This window comes from Tripterygium wilfordii, chromosome 21, assembly GCF_013401445.1.
Source record: "Tripterygium wilfordii isolate XIE 37 chromosome 21, ASM1340144v1, whole genome shotgun sequence".
In the NCBI taxonomy this organism is placed as follows: domain Eukaryota; kingdom Viridiplantae; phylum Streptophyta; class Magnoliopsida; order Celastrales; family Celastraceae; genus Tripterygium; species Tripterygium wilfordii.
The window spans coordinates 683,626-697,645 of NC_052252.1; the positions used below are offsets into that span (position 1 = coordinate 683,626).

Below are 14,020 nucleotides of genomic sequence, written 5' to 3' on the forward strand. Positions count from 1 at the left end.
CTTCCAACTCTAACGTCATCTGCCTTAAATCCATAGATATAACCACTCGAACTATTGCTCCTTGGTTTTAACCAAGCAGTCTCCATTTGTGGGTGAACTGAGTCCTTTCATACCTCGTGGGAGTATGCAACTAAGGACGAATTAAGTTATAAAAAATATAAAATCTACTTCCGCGAAGAAAGTTAAAAAGGGCTACTCAATGCAACAGAGATAAATGCAGAAGATGAGAATGCCACTCATTCCAGTTTCTGCCAAGAACAAGCTTAACCTTTATCATTTTAAATTCCAGAATAAGCAATGATTACATAACAGTTTCTCATTTGATCAATTGCCTTTTTTTTTTTTTTTAATTATCTAGCATTATAAGTTATCTAGATCTTCTGCTCAAGTACATGACGCAATTGGACTTTCTGGCTCTCGATTCTTGCCTCCATAAGCTTTGCCTTCAAACTGTGCTGCTGCCCACTGCGAGGCCATTGGATTCGCCCTTTCATTCCTCTTGCTATGTGGGGATTTCCAGAGTCGGGAGAACTACAGTGGCCCACCAAATCAGGGGGACTAATGCCACCTTTACCTGACCCTTGGTCAGGAGAAATAATACCTGCGCTAGATTTCCTTCCATTTGAATGCCTACCATTTACTCCCTCTACAGCGATTATTTTGTAGTTCTCAAGATTATTTGTGCCTGATCTCCAAAGCCTGGCTATGGACGACACCTTCTTTAGTTGCTTAGTCGGCATTGAACAGACTTCACTGATTTCTGTAATTGGTGTTTCTCCACATCCATTTTCTTCCCATTCGATTCCACTCCCAGATACGTTACTGTCTCGGTGATTCTTATTGACAGACATGGCACTCCCCTCTGGCGAATAGCTTGATCCCTGATCATCAAGATGGCTTACAGTTTCCCACCCACTTTCATCTTCTTCTATTTCCTCATTATGATCATTGTATGCATTTGAATATCTCTGAATGCTGTCCTTATGAATCACATTGACCTCGGGGCTCACTGTACGTATTTTCGTAGCATGGCTGACAGGACTATATGCTGCACGGCCTTCAATTTCCTTTTCATTTTGTTCATAAAAATTGGCATCTTCGAAAACAGAGAAGATATCATCTGGATTAGGGGGCTCATATGTAAACTCCTGGATGTCCTGAACATTAATTGATGCAGCAGCCAGTCGAAGCAGCTCTGCTTCTCGCATTTCCTTCACATCTAGAGGTGCATTTCTTGACCTCAGAAAAGTTTCTAAATCTGCTACAAGCTTGTTCATTTGAGAATACTTCTGCTCAAGTGCCACCTTAGCATCAACTAACTTCATTCGCACACGTTCTTCGCGCCAAACCTCAGCCATCTGCAACATTTTCCTTTCGTCATCTACTTCCTCCCGAAGTTTCATAGATTCCCTTTTGAATGCTTCAACTTCAGCCTTGTCCTCTCCAATCTCCTTAGCAAGCTCATCACAGACTTCCTCTATCAATTCTCTGGCTTTTCTTTCCTTCTCAAAATCCTGCATATATCGCTTAGCTGATATCTTAGCGTCAGCTAGCTCATTAACCAATTTGGAGTTAACAATTTCAAACCTTTGACGACTTTTCCTTTCTCTACTAAAATCAGATTTCATATCATCAATAAATGCACTGATTTTCTCATGCTCCCTACTACGCCATGCAGCCTTCTCCTCGCTGACTTTCCTCAGGAATTGCTCAAGTTTCTTTTTAGAGGACCGGCGTTCGGCCTCCAGCTCCTGAATGCGAGCTCGAGCCTGCTCCACTTCATCTTCAAGTGCAGAAACCACCGATACAGCACTCACTTGCTGGTCGAAGCGCTTCATCTGCCCATATATCTGACGCACCTCATCTGTTGTTTCCAAAGAAACAGGGTCCCACTTTGTCGTGCACTCCATTAGAGGGTTGGAAAACTGAAATGCTGGTTCAAGCTACAACAGAGGAAGCCAGGTCCAAGATCAGAGAATTGGGGGTGAAATTTTCCAAAGACATCATGTACCTAGTTAGAGTCAATCCATATTGATTCATAGATTGTAATTAACTAGGAATCAATTGTTTCCTTATCTTCTTAGATGTATGATTTTTATAAGAATTTCCACATAACAATATAAGCAAATTATGTGTCAATTTTCATACCATAAAGGACTTGGAACATTGGTATATTCTAAACCATACAACTAAACTATGGTTACTAGAAAGTTTCCTCCATAGGAAATTCAAATATTCCTGCAAATTACAATCTTGATCTCTGAAAACAAGGGATGTGGAAGAAAAGCCAACAATTGAAAGGCCCTACAAAACAGTGGGCCTGTAAAAGAGCGGTGCGGAAATGTTATCGAAGCAAAACGACAATGTAAAGGTCGTATTTTAAGTTCCTAAAAGATTTTTACTTGTTGTCTAGATCGAACAGGTTGTTAATGTTTCAAAACTCAGTCGAGAATTTAAGGAACCAACATACCTTATGTAAGAATCCTTTCTTTGTGTTAGATACAGAACAGGGGCTCCCTACTGGATCATTTGGCTCTTCCTCATATGCTTTGCCTCTTCGACGAGATATGAATGAGACACCAACATGACTAGCAGCAGGCTAAAGAGAGAACAATGAAAATGACTAAGGATCTCTTTTAGGACAACAATAAAACAAAATTTCCCCCGGACCACCAATCAAATTCCAAATTATTTTAATGAAATTCACCAACCACAAAACATTACAAATAAAAAAAACTATAAAAGTACACATAGATAGATTCAGCATTTCAAAGTAACTTAGAAGCGGCAAAGCGTGACAAAGGAATCAAAATGTACACTGGTTTAATGATGCTGACCAATCAAGAACAATGAGAACAACGCAAAAGAACCTTGGCAAATCCCGGTAATCATTTAAACAAACATTACAGACTACAGATGTCAATATGTCATAAGAAACAAGCATCTGAATCAAACTACAAACTAATTCAAAATTTCAGATTGAACACACAGAGATACCCTGCAAATATCAGCAATTGTTCACACAATGATACAGATGTCCTAAGGTAGAACCAAGTTCATCGAAATAAAAATAAATAAGCAAACCCAGCGTCACTAATGACAAAGCTCACGAAAGTATGAAACCGGAATCTGAATAGACTTATGCACGTATAAGTGCTACAGAATGAATCGGGCGTAAAAAATCATTATAAACTGTGATACTCAATCCCACAGTGAACAATGAAGCAAGAGGAACTTTTTCAGCACAACTACATTCAGCTGCAAGGTAGGCAGCAGAAAACTTCAATAACAATGTTCAGTTAATTTTCATTATGTTTTCCTTTTCCTTTTTAACTGTCATTTTATCATAAAATTATACAGTTAAATATGGGCTGAGAATGAAAGTAAGACTTCAGAACTAAGCTACATGATACACAAAAATAGTCACAAAAAAGCCAATCTTTAATCACCAATGCCGTCAAGAACTCAAGATCACAAAATTAAACAAACCCTAGAAAAACAGAGCATAAATACAAGTACAAATCGTCGAATAAAATCTGACCTGAATCGCTAACCGATCCCTGCTCCTATCCCCAGCACCATTGGCGTCCGTCTCCGGCAGCTGCATCCTCCAAAGGCCAGCGGCAAGTTTCCTCGCCGATACCACCTTCGAACTTCTCCCGCGACCTCTCCGGTCACGCTCCAGCTCCTCATCCTCAACAGCGGCAGTTTTCTCCTTATCTTCCGTCTTCCATTTCAGCAACGGCGTCTCGGGCCGGCTCCGTCTCCCTACTGGAGCACCAGTTTTCTTCAACCGGGACAGGCTCGGGTTCCGGGTCCTGCGAAGTGTGGATTTCCGCGAGAAGTTGAGATCCGATCCCGGTAGCGTATTCAAAGCTTTGGTAGCCGAAAATGTCGCCGGAGGCTCCTGTTTAACGGCAATCTTCATACTCCCCGGAGACGGTAAGACATTTGGGAGGAGTCAGATGGCACTACCTACAGAGAGTTCTTGTGATGTGTGTGTGTGTGACGAAGTGAAAGTAAACACAGAGCTTAGAGAGAGACTTGAGTTTCGATGATGTTGTCGAAGAAAACGCCGGAGAGAGAGATACATACAGAGTGTGTATATGTATACACGTATATGTATTGGAGGGTCAACGTATGTAATTTCGGGAAAATCGGGGCCTGGATTGAATTGACAATACGGCGTCGCTTTAAAAGGGAGTAGATCTCGCCATGCACGAGTGGCTCGTTTCTTCATTAAGGGCATGTATTTTAAGGATTGTAGAGATCAAACGGTGTCGTATTGGAATTTGTTTCTATATTTTTTCTTTTTTCTTTTTATTTTTTTGTTTCTCAAAAAGATTCTCTCATATGTGCGTCGGTAACTTTACGAATTTTAAATATCAAATAATTGGATTTGATTAAAGATTGAGATTAAAGTTGATAAAATATAAAACATAAACTCTCCATCGTCCGACTTATATTCCAAAAAATCACCTTCCGACCATCATTTTCAAATGCCCGACCTACCGAAACGAAGCTCCCTATATCTATATAATCATGTATTGACATTAGATATGAAAGATATAATTGAAACATCCTATAATATTGCTTTGACATCTAGATAATCACATTTTCCAAACTAAGAAAAATTACATATTTTATGACTCACTTTGGATCTTTTGACAGCTTGAGGATAATACAATATGATTATATGCAATATACTAAATTGTATTATACCAATTTAAAAAGGGTGGAATTTTTCTTAATAGTATTCTATATACAATCCGTATATGGCTGAATTTATTTATTTTTAAAATAAAAGCACAAATTTGATTATAGACTTGCAATAATATAAATGTTATTTAGTCCATTTTGACAAAAGTATCCAAGGAAAATACCACGTGGGCATGCACCCAAGCACAATCTACGACCAAGTAAAGGAATCCATGCATTGTTTTTAACAACGAAGACGAAATGTACTCACATGGTTTTGGCATTGTATATATGTATATATATATAATGTCTAACTAGACTAACTTGGTCTTTGATCATAATATTATTTATACCCCACATAGATTTAGATCTTGTATTTGTTTGATATATATTTTTATATATTCTCTTATATTTGCTTGATATATATATATTGAAACGAAAGAAGGCGATTCAAATTCTGATAACCAAAGTAATACACATAATTCTTACCATGCCAATTAGTGGTTCAGGTATTTATGGTTATCATATATAAACCAAAGTATAATCAAACCGATCGACTTGTTGGGTACCATTAATCTTTGCCATTTATAGCATAATATATCTAATATTAAGTATGTAACAATTAATTATGGTTTATTGGTGACCGAAAAAATATGATAGCAACAATACGATAGATAGACATGTCTTTGTTATCATGTTACTAAATACAAGGTATGACTAAATCTCGATAATTTGTCATATTTATCTCTTATGAGCATCAACCTAACACATGTTTCATTACTTAAGCTAAGAGATGAATAGTACATAAAATTTTTTAAAAAAAGAAAGAAATCAACTTCTAGCTTAGATTAGGAATGAGCCTTCCCCCTCTCTAAAGGTTGTTGGTTAATCCCTTGGGTGATAACTTAGTAATAAATCTTTCTGAGTTCGATTTCTACGAAGAGCAATACTTTTGTAGCCACGAGTCAAATTTTGACCCAACTTATCATGTCGTCACATAAAAAATTTCTATGTGAATAGGTTTTGACGACCCAAGTTTACTAGTTTAGGTCTATATAGAATGTCTCAAAAAACAAATATGTATGGTATCGTTCTTGATTTAAAAAAATTGTGCAATAAATTATCGGTTGCCCGCTCAAAGATATTAATTAGGTCACATGTTCTCACATTTTAGAAAAGTCTATTTAAGCAATTCTACCAAAGTAATTAATTAGGTCACATGTTCTTACCAAATTTTGGGAACGAAAAGAAGAGAAACATCACATGTTGTTTGATCTCCAAATCTGTGATTTCTTTGATTTTCCTTATAGATTTTCAAAGGGAAAGAAAATTGTATAAACAACAATAAATAAAATTTAATATTATTTTCCATGAAAATCAATAAAAAAATACCCAAAATCAATACCCTCTCATTATAAGGAAGACAACAAATAAAGAGAAACAAAGAAAGGAATGGGATAGTTTCATTACAAGGATCTACAATCATTGACCCTCAAGGGAAAAAATTGCCCTATCAATTGATTATGACAAGTGCCTCTAACCCAGAATCCCAAAGCTAAAAAAAAAGGCCAAAACTTAATTATCTTCACCGAGGAGCTGGGAAAATCGTGGCGAGATAGCAAAATCGTTCTTTTTTTCACGTAAATTTGGTGTTGAAGAGAGCATTTGATCCCGGGAGTGGCATGGGACTATTACCTGGGATGGGATGCTGCAAAAGGGGAATGTGGCTGGGAACTGCAAATGGTTGCTGTCCGCTTGCCACAAAAGGCGGGGGCATGCATAGCTGCAACGCTTGTCCTCCAATTCCTGCATCAAGAGACTGCGTTAGTTTCATATGAATGGTTGAGTTTACACTAACAGTCTATTCAAAATGAGTTATCTTTAATTAGAAGTGTTTCACATTCTCAACATGCATTTGAGTAAAATAACAAGAGTAAACCCAACATAACATCTACACTCTTTTTATACCACTCAGGCAAAATACTATGTTTCCGTGGCAAGGGCTCACAACAACAATGTTGCAAAGGAGCAATCTCATTCTCACCACAATGTTAGGGCTTGCCGCCTTTGCCAAAGTAGTAGCATCGCTACTTGGCTCTAATAAAAGAATTGGGAGTACACAGAATTAGTTTTAGGAACCAGCAACGAATCGGGTACACATTCTTTTCTAGGATCTGGTTATTTCCATGGAGTTAATTATCTGATTTGCAATATATTTTTGACATGCCAGCTACCTTAGCCAATAGACACAAAAGGACTTCAATGGATTGACTCCCATACCGGCACACATGCCATGAACGTGAAGTTAACACTTAGTCCATAACGATGATTAAACCTTATCTGATTTTGCAAACACATTAGTGAGTAAAACCTTGTAAATGCTAAATAATGAAAACCCAAAATGTATACACAAAGATACATGGACTTTGTTAATTGTAACTTCAACAATAATAGTAATTCTCATAGTGGTAGCATTAGTAGTCGTAGTAAGTTCACTTTTACCTTGATGCTTTGGCATTTGAACCTGATGCGGAGCCAATAAAGGACGTGCAGACATTGTTGAAATAGCAGCTGCGCCATGAACCAAATCCTTCAAGGAAAAAGATATTGAATGAGCAACCACGAGATGGGGATATATACAGTTATTATATATACATATTGAAGGAACTGGAAAGAGACAAGAAGTATCCAATGCAAGAAGAACAGAAGAAAAATAAACATCAATTCATAAACAATATTAAAAGAAAAAACAAGAAATATACAGATTGCACCCAACAACAGTGCTCCAAGATCTAAAATCATAACTACTTTAAGGGAACTCTTTAACATAACAGGGTCATATAATCATATTAAAATGGTGATTTCAGATGTATACTGTATTTTACCTGAGGAACTGGCTGCACATAAACAAGCTGCCCGAATCGTCCAATCATAACCTGAGAGAGAGAAAGAGAGAGAGCGAGAGCGAGAGCTGCAACTCAGAATGATTGATGATGATGAAATACGCAATTCATAAATGACCAGCTCATCAGCAAATAATGTTAATATATCCTGACTGAATTCTAAAAGCTACAGACAAAAAGATATAACTGAAAGAGTTAATAAACTTCTTTATTACTTACAGCTTGAGAATTTGAAGACACATATCCTGGCCCAGCCTGAACCGGATGATACTGATTAACGTATCTAGGAGGTTGTGTCGTCCCTCCCACATGTCCAGCAACCTAACATAAAAAAATTCAGAAATTCCAATGGGAAATATGACCTTTAATAAAATCTGAAGAAGTATATATTAGACTCCCTAGGGACCGGACACGATTCTCATAGTATGACTATTACAATGTTACAAAATCATTCCAGTGATGTAAACAAAATATGAATTCTTTTCAACAACTAATGGAAGAATATGGGCAGAGCATGGGAGCCACATATACAACCAGCGTACATCCAGCAGTATTGGATGAGAAAGCTTGAAAAGGGCACATGATTGAGAAAAGGACAGTGTAAGGTGATGAGACAAAGACACTGGGGAACAAACATCCAATTGTAAGCATGCAAATTAATCGGATTCTAGAGAAGTCAGCCAAATTTTTTGTCTAGAGGATAAAATAAAGGATAGGTTCTATCTTGGCACACACATGATATAAAAAGTAAATGTGTTCGCTTTTAGCGGCACTTTTTTATTCTTCCTATCTCTTTTTGCTGAGGGAGTGCTGTAAGACTTTAGAAGGAGAATTCACATTGATATAGGAACCCATAACTACTAACATGCAAAAAATAAGCAGCAAAAGCAAAGATAATAGTACTTACAGGTTGGGAAAACTGAGAAACACTGCCACTATTTGCCGCTGTCAAATTATTGTGTGTGGAAATCTTTGGAGGCACAGATGACCGAGGTGCAAAAGCAGTGATTCCAACTTCTGGCTGCGCAGCGGTGACAGGTAGAATAGGAGGCATGTAAGCCACACTTGCTGCTGACGTTGTTACAGGAGGAGCAGCTGATAGAGGATTTGCAAAAGAGGGAGAGAAGATTTTGGCTCCTGGATTGAGCTTAAATTCCTAGGAGTACGCCACAATAAAAGGAGAAGAAAATCAATGTCTTGATAGCGAAAAGTTGATCCTGCTAATGCAGCAATGTAGTGCTAACACAACAATCTCTGCAGAGATTAGTGGTTAAAATAACCAACTACTTTAAGACTTTCTACCAAGTTAACAAAAGTACAACACAGTGTATTGCTTATTAAGAATTAAGCTTCCGGAGCTAAGATGTTCTAGCTTGGAAAATGCCAGTACAATTACAATATCGTGACAATACAGTGGTAGGGTAACCATAACTCTGGTACCTATTATCCATTTTGAGAGCCAAAACTAGTTGAACATATGACCAACCAAATCACAAATAAAATCCGGAGCAGCTATTATTTTGTTCCATTCTTATTGTTACCTTAGAGCTTCTATTGGCTTCTGACTTCTGAGGAGGATTCACATCAGCTGAAGCTGTTAATGAACTAAAACACTCTACGACAACATTTGTGCTGGAAGTGGTTGAAAGAGTTGAACAAGCAGTATCTGGAGAAGTGCCAGCAGAAGCAGGCCTCTCATAGATTTTATTTTCTGGCTCATTGGGAATACCGGTAGTATCACGAGAGACTCCATTTGGCAATAGCTTGGATGTCATCTTTGCATGTTCTCGGCTAACAGGATGGCAAGAATCAACTGTAAGGCATGCAAAATGCAATGGGTAATCATGCCAGGAAAACGTACAACTAAAGCAACACATGATGAAATTGGCAATGGTAATATCCTACAAAAGAGATGGTACATTTCTGCCTCCATCAGGACAAGCATGATATAGAGTACAGACACATCTTGTGTTTGGAAATGCTCTATACGAAAACAGTTTCTTCAAATATGTCCCAACAAATTGATGAGAGGAATAGCAGAAGCCCAGGGAATGTGCCAACATGGAAAAAGAATGGAGCAACCACTGTTGACGATTGCAGGCAGAAGATGAGACACTATACATCTTATGCAAGTATCAAATACAAGACCTAGGCTGTAATGATCAGCAAAAAACCCTATTGAATTGAAGCATGCATTTCTAAAAAAAGATGAAGCTTTAAATCTAGCCAAGAGTACCTTTGCCTTCCCCATTAATTTCTTTGCTTGACCTTAGCCCTTGTACTTTGTCAGCCTACATAAAACAATTCAGCAGTAAATATCTACTTCACTCTGCAGACATATAATTACTACTTGATACTGTTCCTGGATCCTAGGGAAAATATTGATAATGCTTTGTTGACATACACTTTTTTCCTTATGAGTCTCAGATATTTTGTAATCATCCTGCTTCCTTTGTAACCAGTCATCTCCAACCTGTCTGTCAGGAAAACAACCAACAGAATCCGAGGATGAAAAAGGGGCACTAGAAAGGTAAATAAGTAATTATTCTGCAATAATGGTGGTTAACACAGCTACAAGATATCTGACAAAATGCCTGCAATCTGCCATTGCCTTTATCCGACACAAGTAAAAATTCTCTATAAGGCATGCTAAGATAGAACCACAAATAAGCTTATCTGGTCCTGGCTCAGGCTCACTCAGCTCAGCCCAACTTAAATTTCATGTGAAATAGCTAATCCTAAGGTCGCCACATTGGCTCCATAGAGAAGCTCATGAACCCTGCTGAATTACTTGGCAAGCCATTACCTATGATAATTTTATAAGTGTGCTAGGTTAACTTAGCCAAGCTTTGAGCATGGGAATGAAAACTTTTAAGATGACCCTGAGCTTTTAGGGTAAAGCTTGACTTGAGTGTGAGCTGAGCTCAAGCTCCAAGCTTAGTAAGGTGGCCCAAGGCCAAGCTATATTAATTTTCTTGGCTTGACACAGCTCAGCTTAGCTTTTGAGCTTGAACTTCACGCTTGTAAACTGACGAAAGAGCAAAATAGTATTATTTTAGGACTAGCTCGGCCCAATCCAGCTCATCTCATTTATACTCCTAGCATAGACCAAAGTCTATTTGCGGCCCACGAAAACGAAGCAGTGCTGAATAAAAGAACCCAAGAAATAAGATTTGACAAGTCATACCTTCTAGTGACCAAGGAATCACAAACTTCTTGACCCTGCATAAAACAGGAAACAAAAACAGGAAACGAAAACGATGCTATAAGCATTATATAAAGGTACATATCTTCGACGCATAAACCTGCTACAGATGAAAAAACTTGATGCAGTTTCTTTTGTAACTACCCCAAAAAGCACTGGGCTATATATCAGGCATATCAGTCTAAATCATCCAAGTCATCTGATTAATTCTACTTAGGAAGAAATGAAATGAGCAACAGAATATGTAACAAAAAAATTACACATCTCATCATGAGAAGACAAAGAAAAAGCCTCAACTCACGAGTTCCACAAAGTTTCTCATTGTCTAAATTTTATAAAACAGAAAAACGGGGTGGTAGCATCTATTGACCATTTGCTTCATACTTCTATCAATATAAAGTTGCTTACATTTGAAAAAAAATTACCTTCTCTATATTTATTTCATCCCTTTTCCCATGCTTAACTTCCATGTCATGCCCTCTAGGAGTTGGTTGCAGTTTCATCCTTTCATTCTCCTTCCCAGTTTTTGTTGGCAAGAAAGCGTAAGCAGATCCATTCTCATTTTGGATTGGAATCCTGGTTTAGTAGGTGCTCGTGAGTAACATATCTATCCATTCAGCCAAACAGAAGTTGAATATCTTAAAGGACTGGCAAAGTTCTGATGCAAAACTTTTGAAGACATAATGACCCTATAGACCTATATTAATCTATATTTCCATGCATAATCTAGTACCAAAGTTAATGCCCGAAAAGAAGTGATACTAAGACAATAGTTTGCCCAATGTAATTAAAGGTCTTGACAAAGCCTCTCTACTTTCGCGGAAGAAAACCCAGAGTCAGGCAGTAGCGTCTACAAATGATTTTTTTTTTCCAAACAGAATTTTTTTATTGAGGAACCAAGTAGTGCAAACAGAGATTACACAGTAGCTATACTTGTACGAAGTTTAATGCCCTAAAGAAGCATTAATCCTCAAGCATATACAGGAACAACAAGCATTGTTGGCATCCTCAAGTTCAACCAAGGTAAGAGCTCCATTATTTGCTATCCTATAGCCCATGAAACCAGACAACAATTTTATCCCAGACCAAAATAATGGAGATGAATAGAAGGTTATAATCATATTTCTAGGTCGCCTTGTGAATGAGCAAACCATTAAACAGACTTCGGCAGTAATTAGCTAAGCAAGGATTAAGACATACTCATTGGACTCTCCATTCTCTAACAGCATCATTACAGAGAAGCAATCATCTAAGGCTCCCCAATAAGCTACAAATACCATTCATAAAGGCGTAGTTCCTTCTCCGTCTATAAAATTCATATTTGCTTATCTGAAAGCCATATGTGTAAAACCTTCCCAACGTTTATGAGTTTTGCTGTCATTATGGCATAGTCACATCTCAAGCTTCAAGCAGTTAGCCATTTGACATAGATGCTTTTATCACCAACAAATTAGAGCCAATAATTTCTTCAAACTTTGGAGACAAATTTATAGCAAAGTAAATTATACTTGGACCTCTTTATTGTTTTTTCACAAGTTATCTTCACACATACAAAAGAATTCTCAACACTTACACTTGCTCAAATGTCAAGTGAGGGGTTCACTATCATTTCGTTTAAAAAATCAAATACACAATGTTCAATTGTTCATTCAAGATATTTATTGATACTAATCCAGTATGAGATAATACCTGATTTGATTAACTGTCTTCTTATCCATAGTGGACTTCACGAAATTCTTTGTCTCACTCAATGGGATATTGGGAGAAGGAACACTATTGACAGCAGCTTCTGCACCGCCACCGGCCACATCTCCAGCAACAACGTCACTAGGGAAGACAAATCCCTGTATCCAAACCAAAGATATATATCACACAGATTGTTCGGCACAAACTTCTAGGAATGAGTCTTATAATTTGAAAAAATAAAACTGGAAAGGAAACTAACATACCTTAACAACAATTTGAACAAGATCACCCGAGGAGATTACAAGCGTTTCAACCTCAGCCACTTCCATGAAAACTCCACTACTTTTACCCCTTCTCGTCATCCTAGCTTTTTTTAATACAATACCTAAGAAACCATAGGCTAAGCTTATATACTACTCAAAATGCTAAAAATGAAAAAAAAATTAAACATTGACTACAGTTCTTCAGCTAGGCTCTCTGCTATGATGTGAAACATGAAAGGGAAACCTAATGAGATGTATAATTATTTGTTTCTAATCCATAAAGTTGAAAAAACAACTCAACAAAACGAGTCACCTCAGCGGGTTCAACTCCTGAAAACAGTCTACGTACATCTTGCATGTCCCAATGCTGCCCACTGCGGGCGCTGGAGTTGTTTATGTTGTTTGTATTTTTAGAAATACACAGCTCAAGCGACAGCCTAACATAATTATTTAATATCACGAACGATGATCAAAAGGGGGTTCTTTCCATTTTGTGGTAATAGATCTTGCATAAGTTCCCATAAAAAAGAAAATTGTTGTTGTCCATTTTCATGATTTACTTCGTTTATGTTACTAAGTTTTCGTTGCAAACTAACAAGCCAGCTAAGGAAAAGAAGAAAGTACGACACGCCAACCCATGTCAAAAAATCCAATCTGATCCTATCAATTCCAACACAATAAAATCAAATCTTCACAAAAATCAAAACCCAGATACAATTATACTCAGAAATAGAACCCATGAATAATATTGGATCAACAATAAAAACCCAGATTCCAAAACCAATTGAAACCCGCAGAATGTCAGAAAGAACGCACCAAATTCCTTGTCAACAGAAGTTGTGTGGAAGATTCCAGAGAATACAGAGCCATCCTTCACTTGCACATCCACTGGAAATCCAATCATGCACAGAGTAACATAAAGCAAAGCCTCGTTCAGTGAAGCCTCCTCCTCTCCTCTGTTCAACCTCCCCATCTCTTTTTCCAAATTGATATACGCCTCTCTGTAATGAACTCTTTATAAAAGTTACTACGTTGAAGGTGTGAGGAGAGATCTGAAAGCACTTATAATAATAACGATTCGAGGGAATTGGAACGTAAAGGAAGATGCTTTTTCGCGGCTTTGTCTCCGGAGTTTAACGGAGCCTTTGCTTAGCACATGAAACAGGGTTTTGGCATGCCTTTTATTCAATTTTTTCCAAAAATAATAATTTAAAAGATGAATTTAACTTGTAAATATCAATATATTATTAGTACAGTTTAATCAC

The 14,020-nt window shown here is 37.5% G+C and overlaps 2 protein-coding genes across 2 annotated transcripts; both read right to left on the reverse strand.

The window, feature by feature from the left end:
- Positions 1 to 213: 213 nt before the first annotated feature.
- LOC119989472 lies at positions 214 to 4,091 on the reverse strand. The gene is made up of 3 exons (XM_038835011.1): positions 3,542 to 4,091; positions 2,471 to 2,599; positions 214 to 1,943 (listed from the first exon to the last, which is right to left on the reverse strand). The coding sequence occupies exons 1-3, from the start codon at positions 3,926 to 3,928 to the stop codon at positions 372 to 374; spliced, it is 2,088 nt and encodes a 695-aa protein (XP_038690939.1). The 5' UTR covers positions 3,929 to 4,091; the 3' UTR covers positions 214 to 371.
- A 1,937-nt stretch (positions 4,092 to 6,028) lies between these two features.
- LOC119988317 lies at positions 6,029 to 13,912 on the reverse strand. The gene is made up of 13 exons (XM_038833304.1): positions 13,572 to 13,912; positions 12,756 to 12,877; positions 12,496 to 12,650; positions 11,232 to 11,382; positions 10,789 to 10,823; positions 10,006 to 10,078; positions 9,838 to 9,892; positions 9,143 to 9,414; positions 8,509 to 8,757; positions 7,821 to 7,922; positions 7,584 to 7,634; positions 7,201 to 7,288; positions 6,029 to 6,504 (listed from the first exon to the last, which is right to left on the reverse strand). Exons 1-13 carry the CDS (start codon positions 13,726 to 13,728, stop codon positions 6,335 to 6,337), a joined length of 1,680 nt encoding a protein of 559 aa, XP_038689232.1. The 5' UTR covers positions 13,729 to 13,912; the 3' UTR covers positions 6,029 to 6,334.
- Between the last annotated feature and the right edge of the window lie 108 nt (positions 13,913 to 14,020).

Bases quoted from the DNA above. Each gene is read 5' to 3' on its own strand.
- LOC119988317 (XM_038833304.1), bottom strand. From the start codon at position 13,728: ATGGGGAGGTTGAACAGAGGAGAGGAGGAGGCTTCACTGAACGAGGCT. The intron at 10,824-11,231 runs GTAATTTTTTTT...TGTTTTATGCAG, and splicing joins ATGAAATAAATATAGAGAAG to GGTCAAGAAGTTTGTGATTC. The intron at 9,893-10,005 runs GTATGTCAACAA...TGTTTTATGTAG, and splicing joins AGACTCATAAGGAAAAAAGT to GCTGACAAAGTACAAGGGCT.
- LOC119989472 (XM_038835011.1), bottom strand. From the start codon at position 3,928: ATGAAGATTGCCGTTAAACAGGAGCCTCCGGCGACATTTTCGGCTACC. The intron at 2,600-3,541 runs GTCAGATTTTAT...TTCTCTCTTTAG, and splicing joins GGGATCGGTTAGCGATTCAG to CCTGCTGCTAGTCATGTTGG. The intron at 1,944-2,470 runs GTATGTTGGTTC...CCTCTGTTGTAG, and splicing joins AGAAAGGATTCTTACATAAG to CTTGAACCAGCATTTCAGTT.